Source organism: Perca fluviatilis, chromosome 23 (genome assembly GCF_010015445.1).
Source record: "Perca fluviatilis chromosome 23, GENO_Pfluv_1.0, whole genome shotgun sequence".
In the NCBI taxonomy this organism is placed as follows: Eukaryota; Metazoa; Chordata; class Actinopteri; order Perciformes; family Percidae; genus Perca; species Perca fluviatilis.
In genome coordinates this window covers 2808907-2836729 of record NC_053134.1, presented here as the reverse complement: position 1 = coordinate 2836729, position 27823 = coordinate 2808907, and the positions used below count along the sequence as shown (strand labels likewise).

The 27823-nt window shown below is 43.1% G+C and overlaps 1 protein-coding gene across 1 annotated transcript in view; it reads right to left on the bottom strand.

Annotated features, from left to right (window-relative positions):
• The window catches only part of LOC120553800 (calcium-activated potassium channel subunit beta-4-like), a 59199-nt gene that overhangs the window by 20936 nt on the left and 10440 nt on the right, over positions 1–27823 (bottom strand). The window contains exon 2 of the mRNA XM_039792515.1: positions 23194–23364. Within this exon, the coding sequence (XP_039648449.1) occupies positions 23194–23364 (171 nt within the window). The remainder of the gene's footprint in view (positions 1–23193; positions 23365–27823) is intronic.

Here is a 27823-nt window from a genome sequence, read left to right as displayed (position 1 = left end):
TCTTAATACACCCATGAGTCCATACGTTCTCTTAATACACCCACGAGTCCATACGTTCTCTTAATACACCCATGAGTCCATACGTTCTCTTAATACACCCATGAGTCCATACGTTCTCTTAATACACCCACGAGTTCATACGTTCTATAATACACCCATGAGTCCATCGTTCTCTTAATACACCCACGAAGTTCATACGTTCTCTTAATACACCCCGAGTCCATACGTTCTCTTAATACATCCATGAGTTCATACGTTCTCTTAATACACCCAGGAGTCCATACGTTCTCTTAATACATCCAGAGTCCATACGTTCTTAATACATCCATGAGTTCATACGTTCTCTTAATACACCCATGAGTCCATACGTTCTCTTAATACATCCATGAGTTCATACGTTCTCTTAATACACCCATGAGTCCTCACGTTCTCTTAATACACCCATGAGTCCATACGTTCTCTTAATACACCCATGAGTCCATACGTTCTCTTAATACACCCACGAAGTTCATAAGCGTTCTCTTAATACACCCATGAGTCCATACGTTCTCTTAATACATCCACGAGGTTCATACGTTCTCTTAATACCACCCATGAGTCCATACGTTCTCTTAATACACCCATGAGTCCATACGTTCTCTTAATACACCCATGAGTTCATACGTTCTTTAATACACCTATGAGTCCATACGTTCTTAATAATCCCACGAGTTCATACGTTCTCTTAATACACCCCACGAATTCCATACGTTCTCTTAATACATCCATGAGTTCATACGTTCTCTTAATACACCCATGAGTCCATACGTTCTCTTAATACACCCATGAGTCCATAAGTTCTCTTAATACATCCATGAGTTCATACGTTCTCTTAATACACCCATGAGTCCATACGTTCTCTTAATACATCCATGAGTCCATACGTTCTCTTAATACATCCAGGAGTTTATAGCGCTCTCTTAATACACCCATGAGTTCATACGTTCTCTTAATACATCCATGAGTCCATACGTTCTCTTAATACACCCATGAGTCCATACGTTCTCTTAATACACCCATGAGTCCATCGTTCTCTTAATACACCCATGAGTCCATACGTTCTCTTAATACATACATGAGTTCATACGTTCTCTTAATACATCCATGAGTCCATACGTTCTCTTAATACACCCATGAGTCCATACGTTCCTTAATACATACATGAGTTCATACGTTCTCTTAATACATCCACGAGTCCATACGTTCTTTAATACATCCATGAGTTCATACGTTCTTAATACACCCATGAGTCCATAAGTTCTTTAATACATCCATGAGTTCATACGTTCTCTTAATACACCCATGAGTCCATACGTTCTCTTAATACACCCATGAGTCCATACGTTCTCTTAATACACCCATGAGTCCATAAGTTCTCTTAATACATCCACGAAGTTCATACGTTCTCTTAATACACCCATGAGTCCATACGTTCTCTTAATACATCCACGAGTTCATACGTTCTCTTAATACACCCATGAGTCCATAGCGTTCTCTTAATACACCCATGAGTCCATACGTTCTCTTAATACACCCATGAGTTCATACGTTCTCTTAATACACCCATGAGTCCATACGTTCTCCTCTTAATACACCCGCGAAGTTCATACGTTCTCTTAATACACCCACGAAGTCCATACGTTCTCTTAATACATCCATGAGTTCATAAGTTCTCTTAATACACCCATGAGTCCATACGTTCTCTTAATACATCCACGAGTCCATACGTTCTCTTAATACATCCATGAGTTCATACGTTCTCTTAATACACCCATGAGTCCATACGTTCTCTTAATACATCCCGTAGTTCATACGTTCTCTTAATACACCCATGAGTCCATACGTTCTCTTAATACACCCATGAGTCCATACGTTCTCTTAATACACCCACGAGTCCATACGTTCTCTTAATACATCCACGAGTCCATACGTTCTCTTAATACACCCATGAGTCCATACGTTCTCTTAATACATCCACGAGTTCATACGTTCTCTTAATACACCCATGAGTCCATACGTTCTCTTAATACACCCATGAGTCCATACGTTTTTTAATACACCCATGAGTTCATACGTTCTCTTAATACACCCTGAGTCCATACGTTCTCTTAATACACCCACGAAGTTCATACGTTCTCTTAATACACCTACGAAGTCCATACGTTCTCTTAATACATCCATGAGTTCATACGTTCTCTTAATACACCCATGAGTCCATACGTTCTCTTAATACACCCATGAGTCCATACGTTCTCTTAATACATCCATGAGTTCATACGTTCTCTTAATACACCCATGAGTCCATACGTTCTCTTAATACATCCATGAGTCCATACGTTCTCTTAATACATCCATGAGTCCATACGTTCTCTTAATACACCCATGAGTTCATACGTTCTCTTAATACATCCATGAGTCCATACGTTCTCTTAATACACCCATGAGTCCATACGTTCTCTTAATACACCCATGAGTCCATACGTTCTCTTAATACACCCATGAGTCCATACGTTCTCTTAATACATCCATGAGTTCATACGTTCTCTTAATACATCCATGAGTCCATACGTTCTCTTAATACATCCATGAGTCCATACGTTCCTTAATACATACATGAGTTCATACGTTCTCTTAATACATCCATGAGTTCATACGTTCTCTTAATACATCCATGAGTTCATACGTTCTCTTAATACATCCATGAGTTCATACGTTCTCTTAATACATACATGAGTTCATACGTTCTCTTAATACATCCATGAGTTCATACGTTCTCTTAATACATCCATGAGTCCATACGTTCTCTTAATACACCCGTGAGTCCATACGTTCTCTTAATACATCCATGAGTTCATACGTTCTCTTAATACATCCATGAGTTCATACGTTCTCTTAATACATCCATGAGTCCATACGTTCTCTTAATACATCCATGAGTCCATACGTTCTCTTAATACACCCATGAGTCCATACGTTCTCTTAATACATCCATGAGTTCATACGTTCTCTTAATACACCCATGAGTCCATACGTTCTCTTAATACACCCATGAGTCCATACGTTCCTTAATACATCCATGAGTTCATACGTTCTCTTAATACATCCATGAGTTCATACGTTCTCTTAATACATCCATGAGTTCATACGTTCTCTTAATACATCCATGAGTCCATACGTTCTCTTAATACATCCACGTGTCCATACGTTCTCTTAATACATCCACGAGTTCATACGTTCTCTTAATACATCCACGAGTTCATACGTTCTCTTAATACACCCACGAGTCCATACGTTCTCTTAATACATCCATGAGTCCATACGTTCTCTTAATACATCCACGTGTCCATACGTTCTCTTAATACATCCACGAGTTCATACGTCCCTCTTAATACATCCATGAGTCCATACGTTCTCTTAATACACCCGTGAGTCCATACGTTCTCTTAATACACCCGTGAGTCCATACGTTCCTTAATACACCCACGAAGTCCATAACGTTCTCTTAATACATCCACGAGTCCATACGTTCTCTTAATACATCCACGTGTCCATACGTTCTCTTAATACATCCACGTGTCCATACGTTCTCTTAATACATCCATGAGTTCATACGTTCTCTTAATACATCCATGAGTCCATACGTTCTCTTAATACACGCGCGAGTCCATACGTTCCTTAATACATCCATGAGTTCATACGTTCTCTTAATCCCATCATCCGAGTTCATACGTTCTCTTAATACATCCATGAGTTCATACGTTCTCTTAATACACCCGCGAGTCCATACGTTCCTTAATACATCCATGAGTCCATACGTTCCTTAATACATCCATGAGTTCATACGTTCTCTTAATACATCCATGAGTTCATACGTTCTCTTAATACGCCCACGAGTCCATACGTTCCTTAATACATCCATGAGTTCATACGTTCTCTTAATACACCCATGAGTCCATACGTTCTCTTAATACACCCATGAGTCCATACGTTCCTTAATACATCCACGAGTTCATACGTTCTCTTAATACATCCACGAGTTCATACGTTCTCTTAATACATCCACGAGTTCATACGTTCTCTTAATACACCCACGAGTCCATACGTTCTCTTAATACATCCATGAGTCCATACGTTCTCTTAATACATCCATGAGTCCATACGTTCTCTTAATACATCCATGAGTCCATACGTTCTCTTAATACATCCATGAGTCCATACGTTCTCTTAATACACCCGTGAGTCCATACGTTCTCTTAATAACACCCGTGAGTCCATACGTTCTCTTAATACACCCACGAGTCCATACGTTCTCTTAATACATCCATGAGTCCATACGTTCTCTTAATACATCCACGTGTCCATACGTTCTCTTAATACATCCATGAGTCCATACGTTCTCTTAATACATCCATGAGTTCATACGTTCTCTTAATACATCCATGAGTCCATACGTTCTCTTAATACACCCATGAGTTCATACGTTCTCTTAATACATCCATGAGTCCATACGTTCCTTAATACATCCATGAGTTCATACGTTCTCTTAATACGCCCATGAGTTCATACGTTCTCTTAATACATCCATGAGTCCATACGTTCTCTTAATACATCCATGAGTCCATACGTTCTCTTAATACATCCATGAGTCCATACGTTCTCTTAATACACCCATGAGTTCATACGTTCTCTTAATACATCCATGAGTCCATACGTTCCTTAATACATCCATGAGTTCATACGTTCTCTTAATACACCCATGAGTTCATGTCGGAGAGTCTCTTGCTCTTTTCAATCTCCGTTTTCTTTTTCTGGGCGAAGAAGAAACACTTTTTGATTTTGAATACGTGTGGTCCTCCATGTACCAACCTTTTCTAAACTGAGAGCTACTTCCTGGGTATTGAGTCATACGAAGGGCTACCAGTTTGATACGCTCTTCTGAAATAACAAATGTGCTCAGTTTGACTTTAGTTATATATGATTACTAATGATTAATGATACTAGATAATAGCCCTATAGATAACACAATAAAAGCACAGGGGTACTGTAATGGCAAAAATTACATTTAAGCATAATTCCTTATATTTTTCTACTTTAATTCTCTCACAAATGCTGAAAGAGTTTCTCATTCCCACATGCAGATTTTGATTCTAACTTTGTGAGACGTCCAGTCTGGAACATAATGTGAGCATGGTTTGTCTGATCAGATAGGGGCTACAAGGTCACCCTAAAACTCTCTAGTTTTCCCATGCCAGTTAAGATGTAACTGGGGGGGTGAAAGTCATACCGGGAGGAGGAGGCGAAATGGCTCCAAGATGTCTCTTGTATTATTTTGATTGTCTTCATGTGTATCAGATTGCCTGTAAGAACTGTAGCGTCATAATAATCCAAGTGTGTGTGTGCTGTCACTCTGAAGATGCATATAAGCCTGGTGCTCTGATCACTCATTGGAGAAACTGACTCCACACTGGGCTGCGGCCTTTTGTGAAATCATGTTGCTCCTATATTTGCAAATATATTTTTTTTTAATAAAATACAAAAACCCAACTTGGTGTTTAGTCTCAATCTGTCTTATTTGTTTCAATTTACTAAACTCTGAATCTCCCCCGTTGCTGCAAAGGAAACTTCCATAACAGTACCCAATATAAAGATAAATGCAATACAAATTAAAATAAAATTAAATAAGTAGAATAAATAAAAACTAAAATGCACTGTATATGCCGAGTGTTAAAGATTAAAAGAAATAATAACAAGAACCGCACAGAACCGAAAACCGTGACCCTAAAACCGTGATACGAACCCAAACCGTGGGTTTAGTGAACCGTGCCACCCCTAATCGTCACAGGTAACAAGCTAACCAAAGTGCTGTGCTAATGCTGGCAACAGGCTAATTAGGGCATCTTTATAGTTGTATCCAGATCAGATGGCCAGAGACTTGAGACTCGACTTGGACTTCCAAAAAAATGACTTGATGGACGAAATCTCTGGTTCCAGGTACAGTCTTTCCATTTGCTACTGTGGTGGCAAATTTTATTTTAACCATTTAGTTTAATGATTGTTTTATTACGCCACAAGATTTAGGGCCGTTACAGAGTCAACGCCAGCAACGCGAACAAGCAAGTAACGCAAACAAGCAACGCGAACAAGCAACACGAGCAACGCGAACAAGCAACACGAACAAGCAACGAACAAACGCAGCGAACAAACAGCGAACGGCGAACAAACAGCAACGCAAACACGCGAACAAGCACACGAACAAACAACACGAGCAACACGAACAAACAACGGCAGCGGTGAACAAACAACACCGCAAGCGAACAAAAGCAACGAACAAGCAACAGACAGCGAACAAACAACAACGAACAAACAACACGAACAAACAGCAGCGAAACGCGAACAAGCAACGAACAAGCAAACGCAACAACAACACGAACAAGCAACGGCGAGCGAACAAGCAACACGAACAGCGAACAAACGCGAACAAACGCGAACAAGCAACACGAGCGTAGCGAACAAACAACAGCGAACAAACAACGAACAAAACAGCGGCGGCGTTGAACAAGCAACGCGAACAAGCAACACGAACAAACAACGGCGACGCGAACAAACAGCGACGAAGCGAACAAAGCAACGGCGACGCGAACAAAGCAACGAGCGTCACGAACAAACGCGCGAACAAGCAACACGAACAAGCAACGCGAACAAGCAACGCGAACAAGCAACACGAAGCGGCGAACAAACAACGAACAAGCAACACGCAAACAAACGAACAAGCACGCAACGGCGTAGCGAACAAACACGCGAACAAGCAACGCGTGACGTCGAACAAGCAACGACGCGAGCGGAACAAGCAACACGCAACAAGCAACGCGAACAAGAACCGTAACAAGCAACGCATAGCGGCAGCGAACAAACAACGACGCACGAACAAACAGCGAACAAACAACGCGAACAAGCAACGCTGAACAAACAACGCGAACAAGCAACGCGAGCAACGAACAAACAGCAACGGCGACAGCGAACAAACGCGTAGCGAGCAAAAGCAACGCTGACGGCGCGTCCTTTCATAGTCTAAACAGCGGACGCAATTAGACCCAAGCGTCACGGGCACGTCGCAATGCAGTACGCTATAGCGGGCAACAGAGCGCTCCACGGTGTTCGGTCGGCAGAGCCAGACCCTCCCGGAGAGAGCGGCTCTCGTCAGGGAGCAGCTGGCTGGCTGACTTCCTGTTTATCAGATGCTGGCGTGTTTCCCCACCAGTACAGTGTGCTACGATTGGCTAGCACTGACCAATACATGAATAAAAGGTAAACATGGTTTAGCAGGTTTTAAAAATATATAAATACATTTGGGTCTCTCTCTCTCTCTCTCTCCTGCTGTACGCTACTTCAGCCTCTTGAGGAGGGCACACAGCATAGACACACACACACACACACACACACACACACACACACAACGTTGATACATACCGAAAAATGTGACTCAGTAGTCCTATGTTTGATGAATTTGCTCAGCTAAGTTGACTCAATATTTTTGGATAATGTACAATATAGTATCCTATATTTAAATATAGGGCACTACTACAATACATGCAGTGTCGCCCCCCACCGACAACGCGTAGTATTGTGCGCATCGGCGCGTCTCGTATCAAAAACTGGGACGACACATTCGGCTACGCATCCACGCATAATGACGGCCGAAGCGTAGCGATGCGTTGACTCTGTAACGGCCCTTAGCTTCTTCATGTGTAGATTCAAAAGGCTCCAAATGAAATAGTTGGCAACCGTGAACTTTCAGCCTAGTAGAGTTTTTTCTTTAAGGAACTCCAGCTTCTCATTTGTTTTAACTTTTAGCAGATAAAGTGAAGAAGGCCATAAACTGTCTGAACCGTGTCTCCTTCTGCCTCCTGAGATAAAACTGTTGTTTAGGCTAATGTTAGGAACAGAGAGCAGAGGGGAAGGTGAGACAATGGTGTGACTGTAATGATGTGTTCTTTTCAACTATGAGCATGCTAAGAGATATTTTAGAGGGGTGCCTTAACAGAGGTTTTCACTATATGATGTGTGGATGTTTAGATTTTAGGTTAGAAGACTTTTTCAGACGAGCTGCGGTACTTGTGAAACTGTATTTTCTCCATTTGCAAATGTAATATAAATACTCAAAGACCAAACTTTGGTTTAATTCTCAAACAGTCGTTATTCGTTTTCATTTTGATCATTGATATTTCTAAACGCTGCTGCTTCAAGGAAAACTTCCACCACACTAGCTACTACTTTACACTTCTACTCCTCTACATCTCAGAGGAAACTATTGGACTTTTACTCCACTACATTGATCTGAAAGCATTAGCTACTTTGCAGCTTCAGATTTTTGCAAACAAACCATGTAAAAAGTACAGTACATTTTTATATACTGTGCATCTGAAACTAAGTTTATTAATAACCGAGTGAAGACTTTGGCCACATCGCCCAGCCCTTCTACACTACATATCTGTATTAATACACGACAGTCTTTCTCACAATGTGCCAGCTCCATGAAGAATAAATCTAAATGGTGCAGACTGTGTGCCGACAGTATCAGAGCGAGGCGGTGTTGCTGTAGCACGACCTCATTATGACCCTAAATACACGAGGTAATCAGGACAGAATACACGAGGTAATCAGGACAGAATACACGAGGTAATCAGGACAGAATACACGAGGTAATCAGGACGGATGAGTGTCTGGTCAGCAGTGACCTGCTGCTGCCTTTCTGTCTGACTCGGACGCTGCACACGGATAAACAGATTAACAGGAGGCCGCGTCTGTCCACCCGTCTGTCCACCTGTCTGTCTGTCCACCGGTCTGTCCATCGCTCTGTCCTGTCTGTCTGTCCACCGGTCTGTCCTGTCTGTCTGTCCACCGGTCTGTCTGTTTGTCCTGTCTGTCTGTCCACCAATCTATCTGTCTGTCCACCCGTCTGTCCGTCTGTCTGTCTTTCTTTCCACCAGTCTGTCTGTCTGTCTGTCTGTCTGTCTGTCCGTCCGCCCAGCTGTCTCTCGTCCTCTAAAGGTCGGACGAACAGGACGCTGATGAATCTGCAGGTCTCTGTCACTGTGTCTGTCTGTGTGTGTGTCTCTGTGTGTGTGTCTGTGTATGTGTGTGTGTGTTTGTGTATGTCTGTGTGTGTGTGTGTATGTCTGTCTGTGTGTGTGTGTGTGTGTATGTCTGTGTGTGTGTGTCTGTGTCTGTCTGTCTGTCTGTCTGTGTGTGTGTGTGTGTGTGTGTGTGTGTGTGTGTGTGTGTATGTCTGTCTGTGTGTCTGTGTCTGTGTCTGTCTGTCTGTCTGTCTGTCTGTCTGTCTGTGTGTTTGTGTGTGTGTGTGTGTGTATGTCTGTCTGTGTGTGTGTGTCTATGTCTGTCTGTCTGTCTGTCTGTCTGTCTGTCTGTGTGTGTGTGTGTGTGTTTGTCTGTCTGTGTGTGTGTGTCTATGTCTGTCTGTCTGTCTGTCTGTCTGTCTGTCTGTGTGTTTGTGTGTGTGTGTGTGTCTGTCTGTGTGTGTGTGTGTCTGTATGTCTGTCTGTGTGTGTGTGTCTATGTCTGTCTGTCTGTCTGTCTGTCTGTGTGTTTGTGTGTGTGTGTGTGTGTATGTCTGTCTGTGTGTGTGTGTCTATGTCTGTCTGTCTGTCTGTCTGTCTGTCTGTCTGTCTGTGTGTGTGTGTGTGTGTGTTTGTGTATGTCTGTGTGTGTGTTTGTCCTACTACTGTACCTAAAAGAAACCATAACTTACTACTTAACTTTCCTAGGTGGTCTTCTAACATCTTTTCGTGGTGGTTTTGCATCTATTTTCAGTCGTTTTACTTTTCTATGTGGTCATTTTACGTCTATTTCAGTCATTTTGCATCTCGTTTTAGTTGTTTTGGAGTAATGTTTTGACTTTTACTGTATGAGAGTATTTTTTTACAGTGTGGTATTAGTACTTTTACTTAAGTAGAAGATATAGTAACATGTCACCGATCGGCTTATCGGTGTTTTAAGCCCCTAACCACCCCCCCACGCTGGTCCAACAGAGGAGCACCTTCTCTAAGAGGCTCCGACAGCTTCGATGTCGCACGGCCCGCCACAGGAAATCATTCCTACCACGGCCAATTACACTTTTTAACACTGTGTGAGATAAGACTCATATACACCACAACTGCACTGAATGCACCTTGCACAACCTTGCACAACAGGTTCATCTACATCCTATCATTACTAGGGAAACAGTTGTACATTTTATTTCCAAATTGTATATATTTTAAATATTGCTCGTGTAGTATTCTATTATTATTTCATGTATATCGTTTCCTATTATATCTGTATGTGTGCTGTGTGTCTGATATTTTGCTGCTGCAACACTGTTATTTCCCATTTATTTGGGATCAATAAAAATCTATCTATCTATCTATCTATCTATCTATCTATCTATCTATCTATCTATCTATCTATCTATCTATCTATCTATCTATCTATCTATCTATCTATCTATCTATCTATCTATCGTCTCCTAGGATTAGGCAATGGTTATGGTTAGGTTAGGGTTAAAACTAGGGTTAGGTGCCTTGAAGTCAACGCTCGCAGCGCTGCCTGGAAGGAGACTTTGGGGGAGTTAAAACACCGATGGAGCCCCCGATGGCTTTGAGAGTCGTTTTAACGGAGAGAGGGGAGTGAAGCCGAGGGAGACAGAGGCTCCCGGCTGGGCAGGGACACGCTGACGGCCACCCTGACGTCCTGGAGCTCCAGAAGCTCTGCCTCATTACGGTTAATTAGTTTAACACACACACACACACACACACACACACACACACACACACACACACACACACACACACACACACACACACACACACACACACACACACACACACACACACACACACACACACACACACACACACACACACACACACATGCACACACGCATTAATGTTGTCATTTCTCCCTTATTACATTAAGTATTTTCCCCCTGAAGAAACGCATGTTTTCATGAATTATTAATTCTTTCTGACCTTTTCAGCTGATTTTGTTGTGTGTCTCTAATCCTCCTGCGGTGAGGACATTCCCTTAAAATTATTAGTTTGGGATCGGAGTTCACTTTTAATATTAAAATAACGGCTGAAAGTTAGTTAGAGGGTGTCAGTCATCCGAGCGGCGTTGCCCTCTGGTAACCCGCGGCGCCTGTCATTTACATTTATAACATAATTAACTCGTAAACGAGGAAATTACTCGGCGAGTAATTGGCTGAGCGCAACCGCCCACCTGCCTTCCTCTCCTCTCTTCCTTCCTTCCTCCCTCCCTCTCTCGGTGTGTTCATGTCGCTCTCTCTCGTTCTTAATTCACCATTTTACAGCTCAAAACACACACACACACTTTACAGCCGATTGGCTTTTTAAAAAGACAGGAACTGGGAGGAAGACTTTAATGAGTCTGCTTTCAGGATACTCTCAATAAATCTGCAGGGATTGACACGGTTATTGATCCATAGCTCAATGATCAACAAGTCCTCCCAATCACATGGGTCGTTAGCTCCCACCCTCTAACACAGGAGCGTTTCATATATCTGGGAGCAGACGTAGTTTCCAAAGTGAGGGGGACAGACTGTTCAAGAGGATGATTTTTATTCGATGGTCCTCTCCCATTTGTCTCTCCTAATTGTGGATTCAGAGTAGCCTACATTTCTGTTTTACTGCTTTAGTGTAGGAGGCTCGGGGGGGCCTCTGGCACATTGTAATGCTACTATTCCACCATATACACTGGTCTTAATTATTGCATATTAAATGAGTTTTCCTCCTTATAATTGTTTTGTATATACTATTTGATTAGTTCCTATGGGCCCTATCTTGCACCCGGCACACTGTGCTTGTTACACACAGCAGCACACACACATGCAGAAGATTACAAATGAAAATATGACGGTGCAGATCCTCCATCGTAACAGTAATGGCTCCAAGGTCCAAATTTGCCTGGCTTTTAAAGGGAATGGGAGATGATCTCTGATTGGTTGATTGCATGTTACGCCCAAAACACACCTACGGTCGCAGTTTGGTTATTTTTAGGCACCAAAACTACTAAGTTGAGTTTAGAAAAAAGATGGTGGTTGAGGTTGAAATCAGACGTTACTTCACTGCATGTGACACTGAACAAAAAAAAAACAACCACTCACCGTTTACTTTTTTACTTTTAGTTTCAAACAGGATTCATATCACACTCGCAGGGTGCGGTTATTAGTTGCAGGCACAGAAAAGCACTCTGGGAAAATATGGTGAGGGCTGAGATGTGTACACACACACACACACACAGAGACACACAGAGACAAACACACACACACACACACACACACACACAGAGACACACAGAGACAAACACACACACACACATTCACACCCAATACTAATGTAGCCTTTCTCGGCAGACTCCATTAAACTAGAAATGGATTGGATGGTGTGTGTGTGTGTGTGTGTGTGTGTGTGTGTGTGTGTGTGCATGCACGCGTGTGTGTGTGTGTGTGCGTGCATGTGTGTGTGTGTGTTTGATAGAAAGCCAGGGGGACATTATGAGCTCCGAACAACAAACTGCATACAGGCTCACAGAGGAAACAATACGACTTTCTAGTATATAGTTAAAAAAAGAGAAAGATAGTGTGCTTCCTATTTTCTTAAAATAATGTGAATCAGTCTTTTATGTAAATGAATGCTGCTGGTTTAGACCATCTGGATGAACTGTTTGGTGTCACTGCGTTCACAGAGCTCCGATATTAAGTTGGTGATAGAAATGATGTAGAACATCTTGTAGTACCAAGACAAGACCCAGTATGCTACAAACATGTCACCTTCTTTCACAGGATTCATGTTCTGAGTTTTAATGTCACGGAAGATAAACTGAAAACACACACACACGCACACGCACACACACACACACACACACACACAGAAACAGACACACACACACACACACACACACAAACACAGACACACACACAGAAACAGAAACAGACACACACACACACAGAAACAGACAGACACACACACACACACAAACACAGACACACAGACAGACACACACACGCACACAGACACACACACAGACAGACAGACACACACATACACACACACACACACAGACAGAAACAGACACACACAGACAGACACACACACACACACACACACACACACACAGACAGACACACACACACACACAGACAGACACACACACACACACACCTCCATTTATTTTTTCTTCCAGTCGTTTTCTCAGCTCTCGTCTCCACAGTTCATTTTTGTTCGTACAAAAATGAAATGAACCCCTGACCCCAATAACGAAAGATGGTTCAGGAGGTGTGTATTACTGTGTGTGTGTTACTGTGTGTGTGTTACCGTGTGTGTGTTCCACAATAAATTTCTGGGAGGTTATCGCTCTGACATATTTGTGGCTCGTCTGCTCAGATCCACCCGTCCATAAAGAGACATCTTGGTGCCGTACATTAAAAAGACTTCATTTCTTTCTTTAAAAATTATGAATTTACTAAATCTCAGAACCATGTCTTCACGCTGCAGCTAACAGGTAGTAGTGTGTGTTTTCAGTACGGCTCGGTTCATATTCGCAGGAAGAGAAAGACGTTTATTTACAGAAGCCATCACACGTCAAGGTTTCTCTGCAGGATGTATTTGATGTGAAGAGAAAGCTGCATTAGATGGAGCGCAGCTCAAATCAGAGGTGTAATAAGCAGCCGTAGTGAACGCAGACTGTGGTAAAAAAAATAAAAAAAATAAACAGCAACACACAAAAATGTGTGAGCCCTGGTGTAGCTGCAGAACACCCCCGATGGATAGATTATAGCTTCCAGAAACCTAAACACAAAATCCTTCCTGCGACATTGCAACCAGGGCTGCTCCCCTCTTGGTTGATTAGTCGACTAATCGGTCGTTTTGGTCTTAAAGCCGGTACACACCAGCCGGACGGGACGGCCGACCGAGATGGTCAGTCGGGTCCCCCGAGGTCCAAAAAAAAACTGCCCCGGGACACACTGAGGCGACGCCGACTTGAGAAACGTTAAAGCGCCCATATTATGCTCATTTTCAGGTTCATAACTGTATTTTAAGGTTGTAGTAGTCTAGTCACGCTCATCCTGCTCGACCATTTCCTGGTGAGTCCCGACTGCCCTGCCTCCGACTGAACATGTCAGGTCGGCCAAAATGGACGCCGACAGCCCCCCCCAGACTGACGACTGCACGGGACACACCGAACAGTGTGTCCCGTGCTTTAGTCAACTTAGATCTCTTTACTCCATTAGTCATGTCTGATGCTGTTTTCATGCTGAATGACTTATTTCCAAGAAACGTACGAGCTCATCTCTGGTAAACACGGATTAGCCCCTCCTCCGATGTCGCACTTCTTCAAAACAAAGACCCACAGTGGTGCCAGGACTGGGGCCTCCTCTAGAGGTGACTGTGAGGGGCCTTTTAGAAGAACAGCCTTTGGGCAAAATGCTTTGTCTGTGAAGGCTGGTAAGTTCTGGAACAGTATCCCCATCAGTGTTAGGGAATGTCCGACATTAATAATTTTTAAAACCAAACTTAAAGTGTGGCTTAAAGCAAACCAAACTTTGCCAAAAAGCAAACTTGTAACCATTAAGTGACTATTTCACTTTTGCCTGTATTTATTCATTTTTGTATTGTTTTTCTTTTTCTTGTTTTTTAGATTTGTATGTTGTAATTTCTGTATTTATGTAATTTGTCTGGGGACTACGGATGTAAATTAGCCCTGTGGCTATAATCCGGCGTGTTTACGTCTGTTTTTGTTGTTTCAATGCGGATGTTCATTAATGTGCATTGTCCCTATCAAATAAACGATTAATAATAATAATAATAAACACAAGAATTAAAGTGGTGCTTTTTGCGCGACTCTTTGCGGAGAAACTCAGATTTACAGATCTGTTGATTAAATCGACTAATCGATGAGTCGATATGATTGAATGAGTGTTAGTCGACGAAGAATTTCTTCAATCGAGCACACAGCCCTGGTTACAACTGTTTCTAACGGCTTTTCCGTCACAAATATGTTCGTCTCGAGCGAAGAGAAGTCAATTCCCTTGAACTGCATTCAAAAACTGATACTTGCACACATTGAAACCCTATTTGCACGGGATCAGTACTGCCTGGTGACCTCTAGTCATTTGTAATAATTGTGGAGGTGACTGTGATCTCAGTCATGTGTGAAAATGTCTGTAATGATAAGGTTTAGGTCATTCACCTAGGCTGAATGAATGCAACTGAAGGACTTTTCTCAGATCTGATGACTGTAGTTGGACTTCTTTAGCTTTAAGTTTAAGCTTTTTGAGTGTTGTTGATTTATTATCTGCTCGTTTTAGACACAGATATGGTGACAATAGTCTCGCTTTGCCAGACCTGGCTGGTCCACACAGCATTCGAGGATGGGAGTAACTAACTGTAAGGGCCGTTACAGAGTCAACGCGAGCAACGCGAACAAGCAACGCGAGCAAGCAACGCGAGCAAGCAACGCGAGCAAGCAACGCGAGCAAGCAACGCGAGCAAGCAACGCGAGCAAGCAACGCGAGCGACGCGCTCCCTTTCATAGTCTAAACAGCGGACGCAAGTAGACCCAAGCGTCACGGGCGATGCGTGAAATGCAATACACCGCCCACGCAACAGGGGGCAGCAGAGCGCTCCACGGTGCTCGGTCGGCAGAGCCAGACCCTCCCGGAGAGAGCGGCTCTCGTCAGGGAGCAGCTGGCTGGCTGACTTCCTGTTTATCAGATGCTGGCGTGTTTCCCCACCAGTACAGAGTGCTACGATTGGCTAGCACTGACCAATACATGAATAAAAGGTAAACATGGTTTAGCAGGTTTTAAAAATATATAAATACATTTGGGTCTCTCTCTCGCCTCTTGAGGAGGGCACACAGCATAGACTACACACACACACACACACACACACACACACACACACACACACACAATGTTGATACATACCGAAAAATGTGACTCAGTAGTCCTATGTTTGATGAAATTGCTCAGATATGTTGATTCAATATTTTTAATGTACAATACGTGCAGAGTCGCCCCCACGACAACGCGTAGTATTGTGCGCATCGGCGCGTCGCGTATCAAAAACTGGGACGACACATTTGGCTACGCATCGACGCATAATGGCGGCCGAAGCGTAGCGATGACTCTGTAACGGCCCTAACAGTGTCCCGTGGGCTCGGCCACGCCTCTTTAGGAGACTAGCGGCAGGTCCTGAGTGTGTTTATTCCAACGGCAGAAGTGAACGTGAACACAGATTACGAGCGATTCTTTCGCCGCATAGTCCCCAAAAGTAAATATTAGAGCCGTTCTTCAACAAGCCATATATCTCCAGAACATTCTGACACTAAAATGGCATTTTTCAGACAGACACATCAGGAGAAAATTAACTTTTTTTGAGACCTGTTTCTGTCTCAGGACCGAACTCTCGCGAGATCTGGCAACACACATAAGCTAACGTCAGCTAACGTTCGTGAACGCGCTAACAAAACTAATATTCGTCTATTTTCTGTAATTTACTTTATTTTTTAAAATTATTTTTTTCCATGCAACCTTTTGTTTTTCTGGGTCAAAATTTTAAAATGAATTATTTCATTACAACATCACATTTTAATTGTTTGTCACTTTTTGCTGCGATTCTTTCATAATTGTTTTTCTCCATATGCTATAAAATTTAATAAATCCCCCAAATTCAATAAAAGTAGTGAACCGATCATTTATTTTATTATTTTACTGCGTTTTAAAGGAACCATCCACGTTATTTATTTTGACAAATTGGTTGAAATAAACCCAAATTCTGATGGGTCCCATTTGACAAAAGGAGGGTTTATCTAACGTGTTGGTTTGCTTCCCAGACGTCAGCTATCTTTATCACTGACAGAAACGATGGTTAAAAAAAACCTCCAAAATAAGATCCCAGTTGTAATAAAGAGGACTGACCCTTTAACACCAGCACATATGAACTGCTGGAGTCTATAGCAGTAAATGTCATGTCAGTCATCTGGTCCACAGGCGGCTCCATTAACTAATCGCCCCCTACAGACACAAAACAAATTAAGTGCAGGTCTGTCTCTCTTCATCCGTCTCTCCGTCACACAACGTCCTGCAATTAACTCTGTCTGTCTCACAGCGCAGAAATACTCGATCCAAAGACCTGACTTCGAAGTAAAATACAAAAGTATCAGCATCAAAATATACTTAAGGGACCAGTAAGATCCTTTTTGTTTAACATGACTCAGCTTCCGAAATCTCCATCACCAAACCCACCAGACTCCATGTAAATAATCAGGACTTTTAGCGTGTATAGAGCCAACATATCTCCACCAGACTCCATGTAAATAATCAGGACTTTTAGCGTGTATAGAGCCAGCATATCTCCACCAGACTCCATGTAAATAATCAGGACTTTTAGCGTGTATAGAGCCAGCATATCTCCACCAGACTCCATGTAAATAATCAGGACTTTTAGCGTGTATAGAGCCAGCATATCTCCACCAGACTCCATGTAAATAATCAGGACTTTTAGCGTGTTTAGAGCCAGCATATCTCCACCAGACTCCATGTAAATTATCAGGACTTTTAGCGTGTATAGAGCCAGCATATCTCCACCAGACTCCATGTAAATTATCAGGACTTTTAGCGTGTATAGAGCCAGCATATCTCCACCAGACTCCATGTAAATAATCAGGACTTTTAGCGTGTATAGAGCCAGCATATCTCCACCAGACTCCATGTAAATAATCAGGACATTTAGCGTGTTTAGAGCCAGCATATTTACACCAGACTCCATGTAAATAATCAGGACTTTTAGCGTGTATAGAGCCAGCATATCTCCACCAGACTCCATGTAAATAATCAGGACTTTTAGCGTGTATAGAGCCAGCATATCTCCACCAGACTCCATGTAAATAATCAGGACTTTTAGCGTGTATAGAGCCAGCATATCTCCACCAGACTCCATGTAAATAATCAGGACTTTTAGCGTGTATAGAGCCAGCATATCTCCACCAGACTCCATGTAAATAATCAGGACTTTTAGCGTGTATAGAGCCAGCATATCTCCACCAGACTCCATGTAAATAATCAGGACTTTTAAGCGTGTTTAGAGCCAGCATATCTCCACCAGACTCCATGTAAATAATCAGGACTTTTAAGCGTGTATAGAGCCAGCATATCTCCACCAGACTCCATGTAAATAATCAGGACTTTTAAGCGTGTATAGAGCCAGCATATCTCCACCAGACTCCATGTAAATAATCAGGACTTTTTAGCGTGTATAGAGCCAGCATATCTCCACCAGACTCCATGTAAATAATCAGGACTTTTAGCGTGTATAGAGCCAGCATATCTCCACCAGACTCCATGTAAATAATCAGGACTTTTAGTGTGTATAGAGCCAGCATATCTCCACATGTAAATGGGTGAATTAAGAGTTTATTTCAACCAAACCAGAGTGGTGATTGTTGGAACAGTGGAAAGATGAACCAAGACGGCTTTTGATTTTTATTTTGTTTCTGTTGACTTTGAATGAAGTGTGTTTTACGATGATAAAAGTCCTGATTATTTACATGGAGTCTGGTGGAGTTTGGTGATGGTGATTTCGGGGCTGTTTCATGTTAAACTAAAAGGATCTTACTCTTAAACTAAAAGCTCTATCTCTGTAGGGATCCTTTCCATAATGTTGTCAGACACTTAGAATAATAATCGGAGTCTGTCAGCTGCAGAAACAGAACTTTCAGTGGACGGTGACTTAAGGTGCTACTTTTCGGCTTGTTTCGCCCCTGCCGACTGCAGCGATCTCGCCTAATACTGGACCAATTTCAAAGATCGTTGTTCCCATCGGTCACTTAGACACAAAGCATTGGGAAAATAGGATCCAGGTTGGAAAAAAAACACAGTGACCCCTTTAATATTCAGAGCTTGTAGGGGGCAGAGCATTAAAGGTCTCTCTGTCATTAGTTACCAACGATCACAGAGTGAGACATCCATCCTCTCCCTCTATTAGACATTAAAGGATTTCTAAATGAAGCGTGACTTGTCTATTTCTCTCTCTCTCTCTCTTTCTCTATCATCTCCGGTGTGGTCGCCATGGCGACTGAGCGGCATCGATGACGTGCCCTCTCTCCCCTCTATATTTACTCTGTTGCTGTAGCGACGACCCAGACGTGCACCGAAGAAGAGGAAGATTAAGAGGAGGGAGAAGCCCCGCAGACCAACAGACTGTGATTGTTTAGTGAGTTCGGCTCGGGACACGCCCATCTCTTCCTCTTCCTCTTCCTCTTCCTCGCACGCAGTCTCTCCTCCCGACATGGCGTACCCAAAAGCACGTGGAAAACCTGATTATCACACCCAGGCTTCAAACTTCCCTCATGTGTTCCCTCTGACAGAAGAGCATTAGGCCTCCTGCACACCGGTCTCATGGAAGTTCGTGTAAATGTGACGTTATTTGAATCTATTAGGGGGTGGGTTTTTGACTATCGAAAATGTAATGTTTCAGTATTCATTTACCAGTATCGTGGAGGTTGTAGGGGTGATTCATTCGCCTTATTGCCCTTTCTCGGTTTAAAGCCCTTTCTCCGGCGTTTAAAGCCCTTTCTCTGGCGTTTAAAGCCCCTTTCCCGGGCCTTTCTCCGGCGTTTAAAGCCCTTTTCCAAAGCGTTTAAAGCCCTTTCTCCGGCGTTTAAGGGCCCTTTCTCTGGTGTTTAAAGCCCTTTCTCTGGTGTTTAAGGCACCCTTTCTCCTGCGTTTAAGGCGCCCTTTCCCCGGCGTTTAAGGCGCCCTTTCTCCGGCGTTTAAGGTGCCCTTTCCCCGGCGTTTAAGGCGCCCTTTCCCCGGCGTTTAAGGCGCCCTTTCTCCGGCGTTTAAGGCGCCCTTTCTCCGGGGTTCAAAATTAGCACCATCCACCTGCCAAATGCTGGTAAAATATACAAGTGGCTGGTAGATTTGCTTCATTCACCAGCCAAAAAAACAATTGTAATCTATTGAGTGACTGGTAAAATTTGAACATTCACTAGCCATTTGGCTGGTGGCTGAAAAAGTTAATTTTGAACCCTGGTCGTAAACAGTATTATCTTGCGCATGTGCAGAACGGATCGTGTACCGACAAGGACTATGGCTAACTGGTCCTCAGATCTCTGCAGGGTAAATCCAGACAGCTAGCTAGACTATCTGTCCACACAGGCAGTGTGAAGGAGGCCTGAGCGAGCATTCAGATACAACAACGAATAAAGAGACTGTCCTCCCCAAGAAAACTCTCGCAGACGTTGTTTATTCAAGCAGCCATTAGGGCCTGTATTTACCTTTCTAGTGGTGACGCCCTCTAGTGGCCGTGGTGATGACTTGATTTATGGTCCCGTAGAAGCTCCACGCAGAGCTCTCGCCGTAGCCTACATAAGTGGCCTGAAGTTCATATTTGTGCGTTGGTATCTTTAAGAGAATAGCAGGGCACGATATGAGGGAAATATCGAATTGCAATTATTTTTGACTGATGTTGCGATTGCGATATGATTCACGATATTGGAGGAAATTATAATTTTTGTTTCATTATTCTCATTTTCATTGAAAAATGTTAAAATAGGTGATATAAATGATGTAGAAAACTACCAAGACAAGACCCAGTATGCGACAAACATGTCACCTTCTTTCAGAAGGATTCATGTTCTGAGTTTTAATGTCACGGAAGATAAACTGAAAACACACACACACACACACACACACACACACAAGCAGACACACACACACACACACACACACACACACACACACACACACAGGACACACACATACACACGACACACATACCACGAGACAGCACACACACACACACAGGACACACACACACACACACACACACACAGACCCACACACACACACACACAGACAGAGAACACACACACACACCACCTGACAAACACAAAAACACAAAAATACACAGGCACAACCAGGAAATACTTAACGCTTGATATTGTTGTGTGTTTGCTGTTGTTGTTTGTTATGTTTCAGTCTTTCATTCACACCGGTGTGTGCGGCGCGTTGGTGTTCTCTCTTCATCTATTTCTGGTCGGCTCGACGGTGGGCGTTCGCTCCAAAATCATCGGTCGGACTCACACTCTTCTGACGCTCACGCCAACACAAATACCGCCAACACAAATACCGCCAACACAAATACCACACGTTGTTTACGAGATATTTGTTTCTCGTTCTAACCTGCGGCTGATTTGTGAGGACTCTGGTTCCCTGCTCCTCAGATCTCTGGGGCTGCTCCCTCTTAGGCGATTAGTCGATTAATCGGTCGTTTTGGTCTTAGTCAACTTAGATCTCTTTACTCCATTAGTCATGTCTGATGCTGTTTTCATGCTGAGTGACTTATTTCCAAGGGGGGCTAAGCTTCGCTTCAGAACTCGAACCTCCGATGGCGCCATTTTGTTGCTACCAAGCCATCACCTCCCGTTAGCATCCCATTGACTCCCATTCATTCTGACGTCACTTTGACAGCGAATAACTTTACATCTGAAGAGTTTAAAGACTCTATTTGTCCATTTTTATTTCTAAAGAAACACGAAAGATGTATAGGCTCCAATACGGCCCTTCCCTCACGTTATGGCTCCGTAGAAGACGCTTTTATAAAAACAGGCTAACGATTGGGTCATAACCACGAGACTTACTGTCACACAGTAGAGGAATTACCGTATAGTACAGGAGAAGCTCACAGGCAGTTTGGACTTCCATTATCTGTTTAGGTTTAATGACTAATGTTAACTAGCATGTTAGTGATCAGTAATGACTAATGTTAACTAGCATGTTAGTGATCAGTAATTAGCCTGTGCCTATGTTATCTCCTTACATATACCCTCGCTCTCCGTCTCTGTAAGATTGGGAATGATTGAGATTTCTCTCGGCACAGCTACCAGAAGACTTCACACTTTCAGACAGGTTGCTCACGTCACATCTACGTTGTCTCTCTCAGTTGGAGGCTGCTCAGTAAAGCTAGAGATCACCGGGAAAGTGCTTCTAATAGCCTTCACTGGTCTCCGTCCAGAGCAACGGGGTCTGTTGGTCCATTATATATATATGTCAATGCTTATTTCCAAGAAACGTACGAGCTCATCTCTGGTAAACACAAGAATTAAAGTGGTGCTTTTAGCACGACTCTTTGCGGAGAAACTCAGATTTACAGTAGGGGTGGGGGGGAAAAAATCGATACAGCAGAGCATCGCAATATTTTCCGTGGCAATACTGTATCGATACACAGACACCAAGTATCGATGTTATATGTGTTGGTCAGTCTGTCTGCTTGACAATCTGATTTTGCAGCAATAAAATTGAAGTGAGATGAACAGACAGAGACATGTATCTTTTTAGATAAAACAGATGTTGACAAAGTTTCCTTTTGGGGACATAATTTGAAATTGGGAAGAATTTGAAGTTGGAAAAAAAAAAGTAAATACATTGCAGTATATCGCAGAATATTGCAATATGTTTAAAATCGCAATAATATCGTATCGTGACATAGGTATCGTGATGATATTGTATCGTGAGGCCTCTGGTGATTCCCACCCCTAATTTACAGATCTGTCGATTAAATCAACTAATCGATTAGTCGATACGATTGAATGAGTGTTAGTCGACTAAGAATTTCTTCAATCGAGCACACAGCCCTACAGATCTCTGCAGGGTAAATCCAGACAGCTAGCTAGACTGTCTGTCTGTCTGTCTGTCTGTCTGTCTAACAGCTAGCTAGACTATCTGTCTGTCTGTCTGTCTGTCTGTCTGTCTAACAGCTAGCTAGACTATCTGTCTGTCTGCCTGTCTGTCTGTCTAACAGCTAGCTAGACTATCTGTCCAATCAGAGTTCTCTGTTGCACGACTAAAACTACTTCTGAACGTACACACGTTCCACCAAAACAAGTTCCTTCCAGAGGCTATTTAGCAGAGGCACCGTGGCTCCGTCCGGAGCTTAGCTCTTGTGATTGGTTTAAAGAAATGCCAATAAACACAGAGCGCGTTCTTCTCCCATTCAGAAATGCTGGTGTGGACTAGCCAGGCCTTCCTCCTCCGCAGCGCTGTGGAGGAAGGTCTGGTTGGAGTCGCGTCGTTACCTTTGGGTTGAGGACCAGCTGTTGCTCGTCGAAGTGCAGCAGAGCCACCGAGTTGGACTCCGAGTTGTTGACGAAGATCTGCAGGCAGGGATAAAGAGACGTCCCCTTACAGTCGGTACCGCACGTAAACACACACTCGAACATCTCCTCCGGGCGCAACACCGACACCACCTGGACCAAGAGAGGAGCACACTGTTACCGACCAACTTCAGTTTGTATTTCTGTACACGGTACTTACAGAAAACATGTAATCAATTTTGTACATACAGTTATTAGAGTTTGTTTGCTATCCTAAACCCCCTACAACGTGATTAGCTTAGCAACCGTTAGCAAGACACAGCAGGTCCGTCATGGGAATCTTTTTCACCATAAACATGCTACTTTACTCTCCAAAAACATACATAGTTTTGTCCATAATTTGATCCGGGATCAGCTCCGACACAAACACACACCACGCCTCCTCGGCAGGTGTTAAGGTCGTGTCGGTAAAGCGGAAACATGTGTGGTTAGACTTTTCAAAACTTAATATAATTATATAATAACTTAATATATAATATATAAGCGAGATCACCGTGCAGCCTAGACAGACAGATGTTCTCTAATGCCCTGGTGACTGACTGACAGGCTGGAGTTTGTAGGACAAGGCAAGGCAACTTTATTCTTTTAGCAACGAGGCAATTTAGAGCGCGTTACACGAAACATGAAAGAGCAATTAAAATCGGTCATGAAAATAAAACATAAAAATGATAAGATATAGCCTACAAATACAAGAATAAAAGTTATAGTGTAGTGTAAGACTGCTCATTTTGGGACTATTTTTCCAGTCATATTTCATCATTTAAGTTTTCTTTAAAATAGCGGTAAAATCTCATCTCGTTCTCGTGAGCCGAGTGTCTCGTCACTAGGGCTTCCACCTCTTAGTCGACTAATCGGTCGTTTTGGTCTTAGTCGACTAAGATTTCTTTAGTTGGTAAGTCATTTTTTATGCTTATTCGTGCTTAATTACTCATTTCCAAGAAACTTATGAGCACATTTGTGGTAAACACAAGATTTAAAGTGGTGCTTTTGCAGCATTAATTGTGGAGAAACTCAGTTTTACAGATGGTTAATTAACTACATTTATATTGTGCTTTTCTAGTCTTAACCACCTCTCAAAGCGCACAGCTCTGTCGATTACATCAACTAATCGATTAGTCGACAAAATCGTATAAGTGATAGTCGACTAAGAATTTCTTTAATCGAGGACAGCCCTACTCGTCACACCCCTAATATGTACGAATTAAACAAATAAAACAGTTACTTTGTGTGTGTATGTATTTGTTTTCCTGTATTTATTGTTTATTTCATATTAATAGGGATGATTCCTTCGTGCACGACTCGTATTCTTTCAGATGTTTCAGACCAGATGTTGTAACAGCGGCCATGTTGTGTATAGTTTAGAGTCCTCGCCACCACCAGACCAATCAGCATTGAACAGATTGTAGCTGGACTTGAATGGACTTCTTTTGACTGAAAGTTCTGCCAAACAACAACTTGTTCTGCTCACCAGTTCCATGTCCACTTCCTCACAGCCTGCTGCATTGAACGCTCCACCTACGTAAACACCTTCCCGTAATCAACGGCGCCGTCACTACGGCAACCAGCGTAGCGCGCCGAGAGTGCAAGCGTAGGGTTCGGTTCGCTGGGAAGAAATTCTACGGTTCAGCAGAAACCAGAACCACCGTCAAAAAGCCCAAATATTCAGCCGAATCTGAAGCCCAATCCTGGATTCGGTGCATCCCTGCATATTAATTAATGTTTTTTTATGTTTATGTATGTATGTAATTCCACATAAGTGTAACTTAATGTGGCAATAAAACCTCTTCTGATTCTGATTGGTTCATGAGAACAGGCCTGTTCAGGTCAGTCCTGAGTATCTGGGTGGAGACGGTCATCATTAAAACGCCTATTTTGTTGTATGGGAACATTTTATAGGAGGCAGAGTTGCAAATAGTCAATTTACTGGATGTATTTGGTCCTACATGTGACGGCAAAATATGTGTGTGGACTCTGAATAAGTCCGGCTACTATTTGTTGATATATGTGACCGAATGTGAGTGATTAGATTCAAAAATAATAATAAAAAAATAATAAAGAGTGATGGTTGCATTTGAGCTCCCTGCTCATTAAAGGACTGAAATAACAGCTGCAGGCAGGAACACAAATATCAATACATGGTGAATGCACAATCAATCTGTGCAGATTTGATAAAAGTCAGACCTTTCTTCATCACTCAAGAAGGTCAGGGAACTGCAATAAAGTCCAAGTATTGTGATTTATGTTTCACTAAGCTGTGGATTAGTGACTGACGTAGTGGACTCTCGAGTTTGTGATTTAAAGACAAAAAAACCACACACACACACACACACACACACACACACACACACACACACACACACACACACACACACACAACAAAAGGCTTCCACTCTCTGTAATGCACTGACATTATTTCAGGCCGATGCAATAAGCTAACAGCCAGATAAATCAAGCTGGCACGAATCCATCCTCCGCAGTAAAGAGCCAGGAGTGTAATTTGTATTTATGTTTATTTATGAAAACTCCCAAACAGCCACGCGAGGCAAAACAGTTATAATTATCCACGGTGGAGAGTGACGCAGCACCAAGGACAAAATCACCCGTAGGAGGACAAAAAACACACTTTGTATCGACAATTAAAAAAAAAAAGATTCAAATAAATGATAAAAAAAATGAAAGGTTTCAACTTTCTGTAGAACTAAAGGTCATGTTTTTCTGCTGCTACGTAGGGAGAGAGATGATGGTTACAACCCAACAAGATGGGATTGTTCAACTTAAAATATAATAAACTATTTAACGTGACAGGGTATGTTCTATCATATATCATAAGAGAGTGGAGGGAACTCCTAGCCTGACCAGCCAGACCCACATCCAGATGTTGAGGTCTGGGAACTCACCATTGGTCAGGGCTCAATCCGAGGGGGCGGGATAAACGGTTGTCTTTCAAATAACCCTCTGCACGCGATAGGATAGCGCTCCAACAAATCAGAGCAACGCTGGTTGATAGATTGAACTTTAAACTCCGAACACATCTTCCCTTTTTTAAGAATGACTTCAGTGCCGTTCTTTGTTCTTTTCTCAAAGAAAAGCTGAACTCCAAGTCTTCAGAAGACCTCTGTTCACCAGCAGCAGCAGCAGCCATAAGCCCCGCCCACCGACTCTATACACGATGTGATTGGCCTGACTAGAGTTTGGTTTTTCCAGCTCGCAAGCCAACGGAGAGTTGCTAGACGACCCTGGCTGCAAATTACATTTGCTGCCGCTAGGGTGGTCTAGATTTCTAGGCTAGATGAAATACTCCAGATGAAATACACTACAATTGTTATTTATTTAAAACCTATTAAATGCAGTTACTTAAAGGTGCTCTAAGAGATGTTGGGTGACGTCACTTCTTGATGACGTTCCAAGTATTGTCAAACAAGCTCGCCCCTCCCTCCTCCTCCTCCCCTCCCTTTCGCACACTAATACATCCATGGCACTACCCCCCCCAACCCCCACACCCCAAATCCTTCTCGTCGGTTATTGGCTGGAACTCTGTTTGTTATGTTTGGTGGTGCAGGTTGGCCCAGGTTGTATTTGTTGGCGTTTGTGGAGCCTGGGGTGTCTACAGAGACCATGTTTTTTTTTACAGTGTGTTCAGGGGACAGGCAGCTAGTAGATAGTGAGGAGATGTTTTTTACAGTGTGTTCAGGGGACAGACAGCTAGCAGATAGTGAGGAGATGTTTTTTACAGTGTGTTCAGAGGACAGACAGCTAGCAGATAGTGAGGAGATGTTTTTTACAGTGTGTTCAGGGGACAGACAGCTAGCAGATAGTGAGGAGATGTTTTTTACAGTGTGTTCAGGGGACAGACAGCTAGCAGATAGTGAGGAGATGTTTTTTACAGTGTGTTCAGGAGACAGGCAGCTAGCAGATAGTGAGGAGATGTTTTTACAGTGTGTTCAGGGGACAGACAGCTAGCAGATAGTGAGGAGATGTTTTTACAGTGTGTTCAGGGGACAGACAGCTAGCAGATAGTGAGATGTTTTTTACGGTGTGTTCAGGAGACAGACAGCTAGCAGATATTGAGGAGATGTTTGCTGTATGTGATAGGGTTGTGCTGACCCAGACAGCATTTACATCTGTGCCAGATCCGTTTTCGAATCAGCAGATTCGCGCAGCAGTCACACTCAGTATGCAGATCTGCACCAACTTTGCGCCAGACTTGTCTGTAGCTTCTGAGAATGACAGTCTGCCGGCGGGTGCGACGCAGATCCGGGACAGCTGCGCAGACCAGACACGCCACATGTCCACCCGGCGAGTGCGGGCCGGATCCACGGGAGCTGCGCAGACCGGACGCGCCACAACTGAAATATGTCCGCCCAGCGTGTGTGGGCCAGACCGGACACGCCACAACTGAAATATGTCCGCTCGGCGGGTGTGGGCCCGTTCTAGTACATCATGATGTGGGCCGGATCCACGGGAGTTGCGCAGACCGGACGCGCCACAACTGAATGGAGTCCGCCCGGCGGGTCTGGGCCAGATCCACGGGAGCTGCGCAGACCGGACGCGC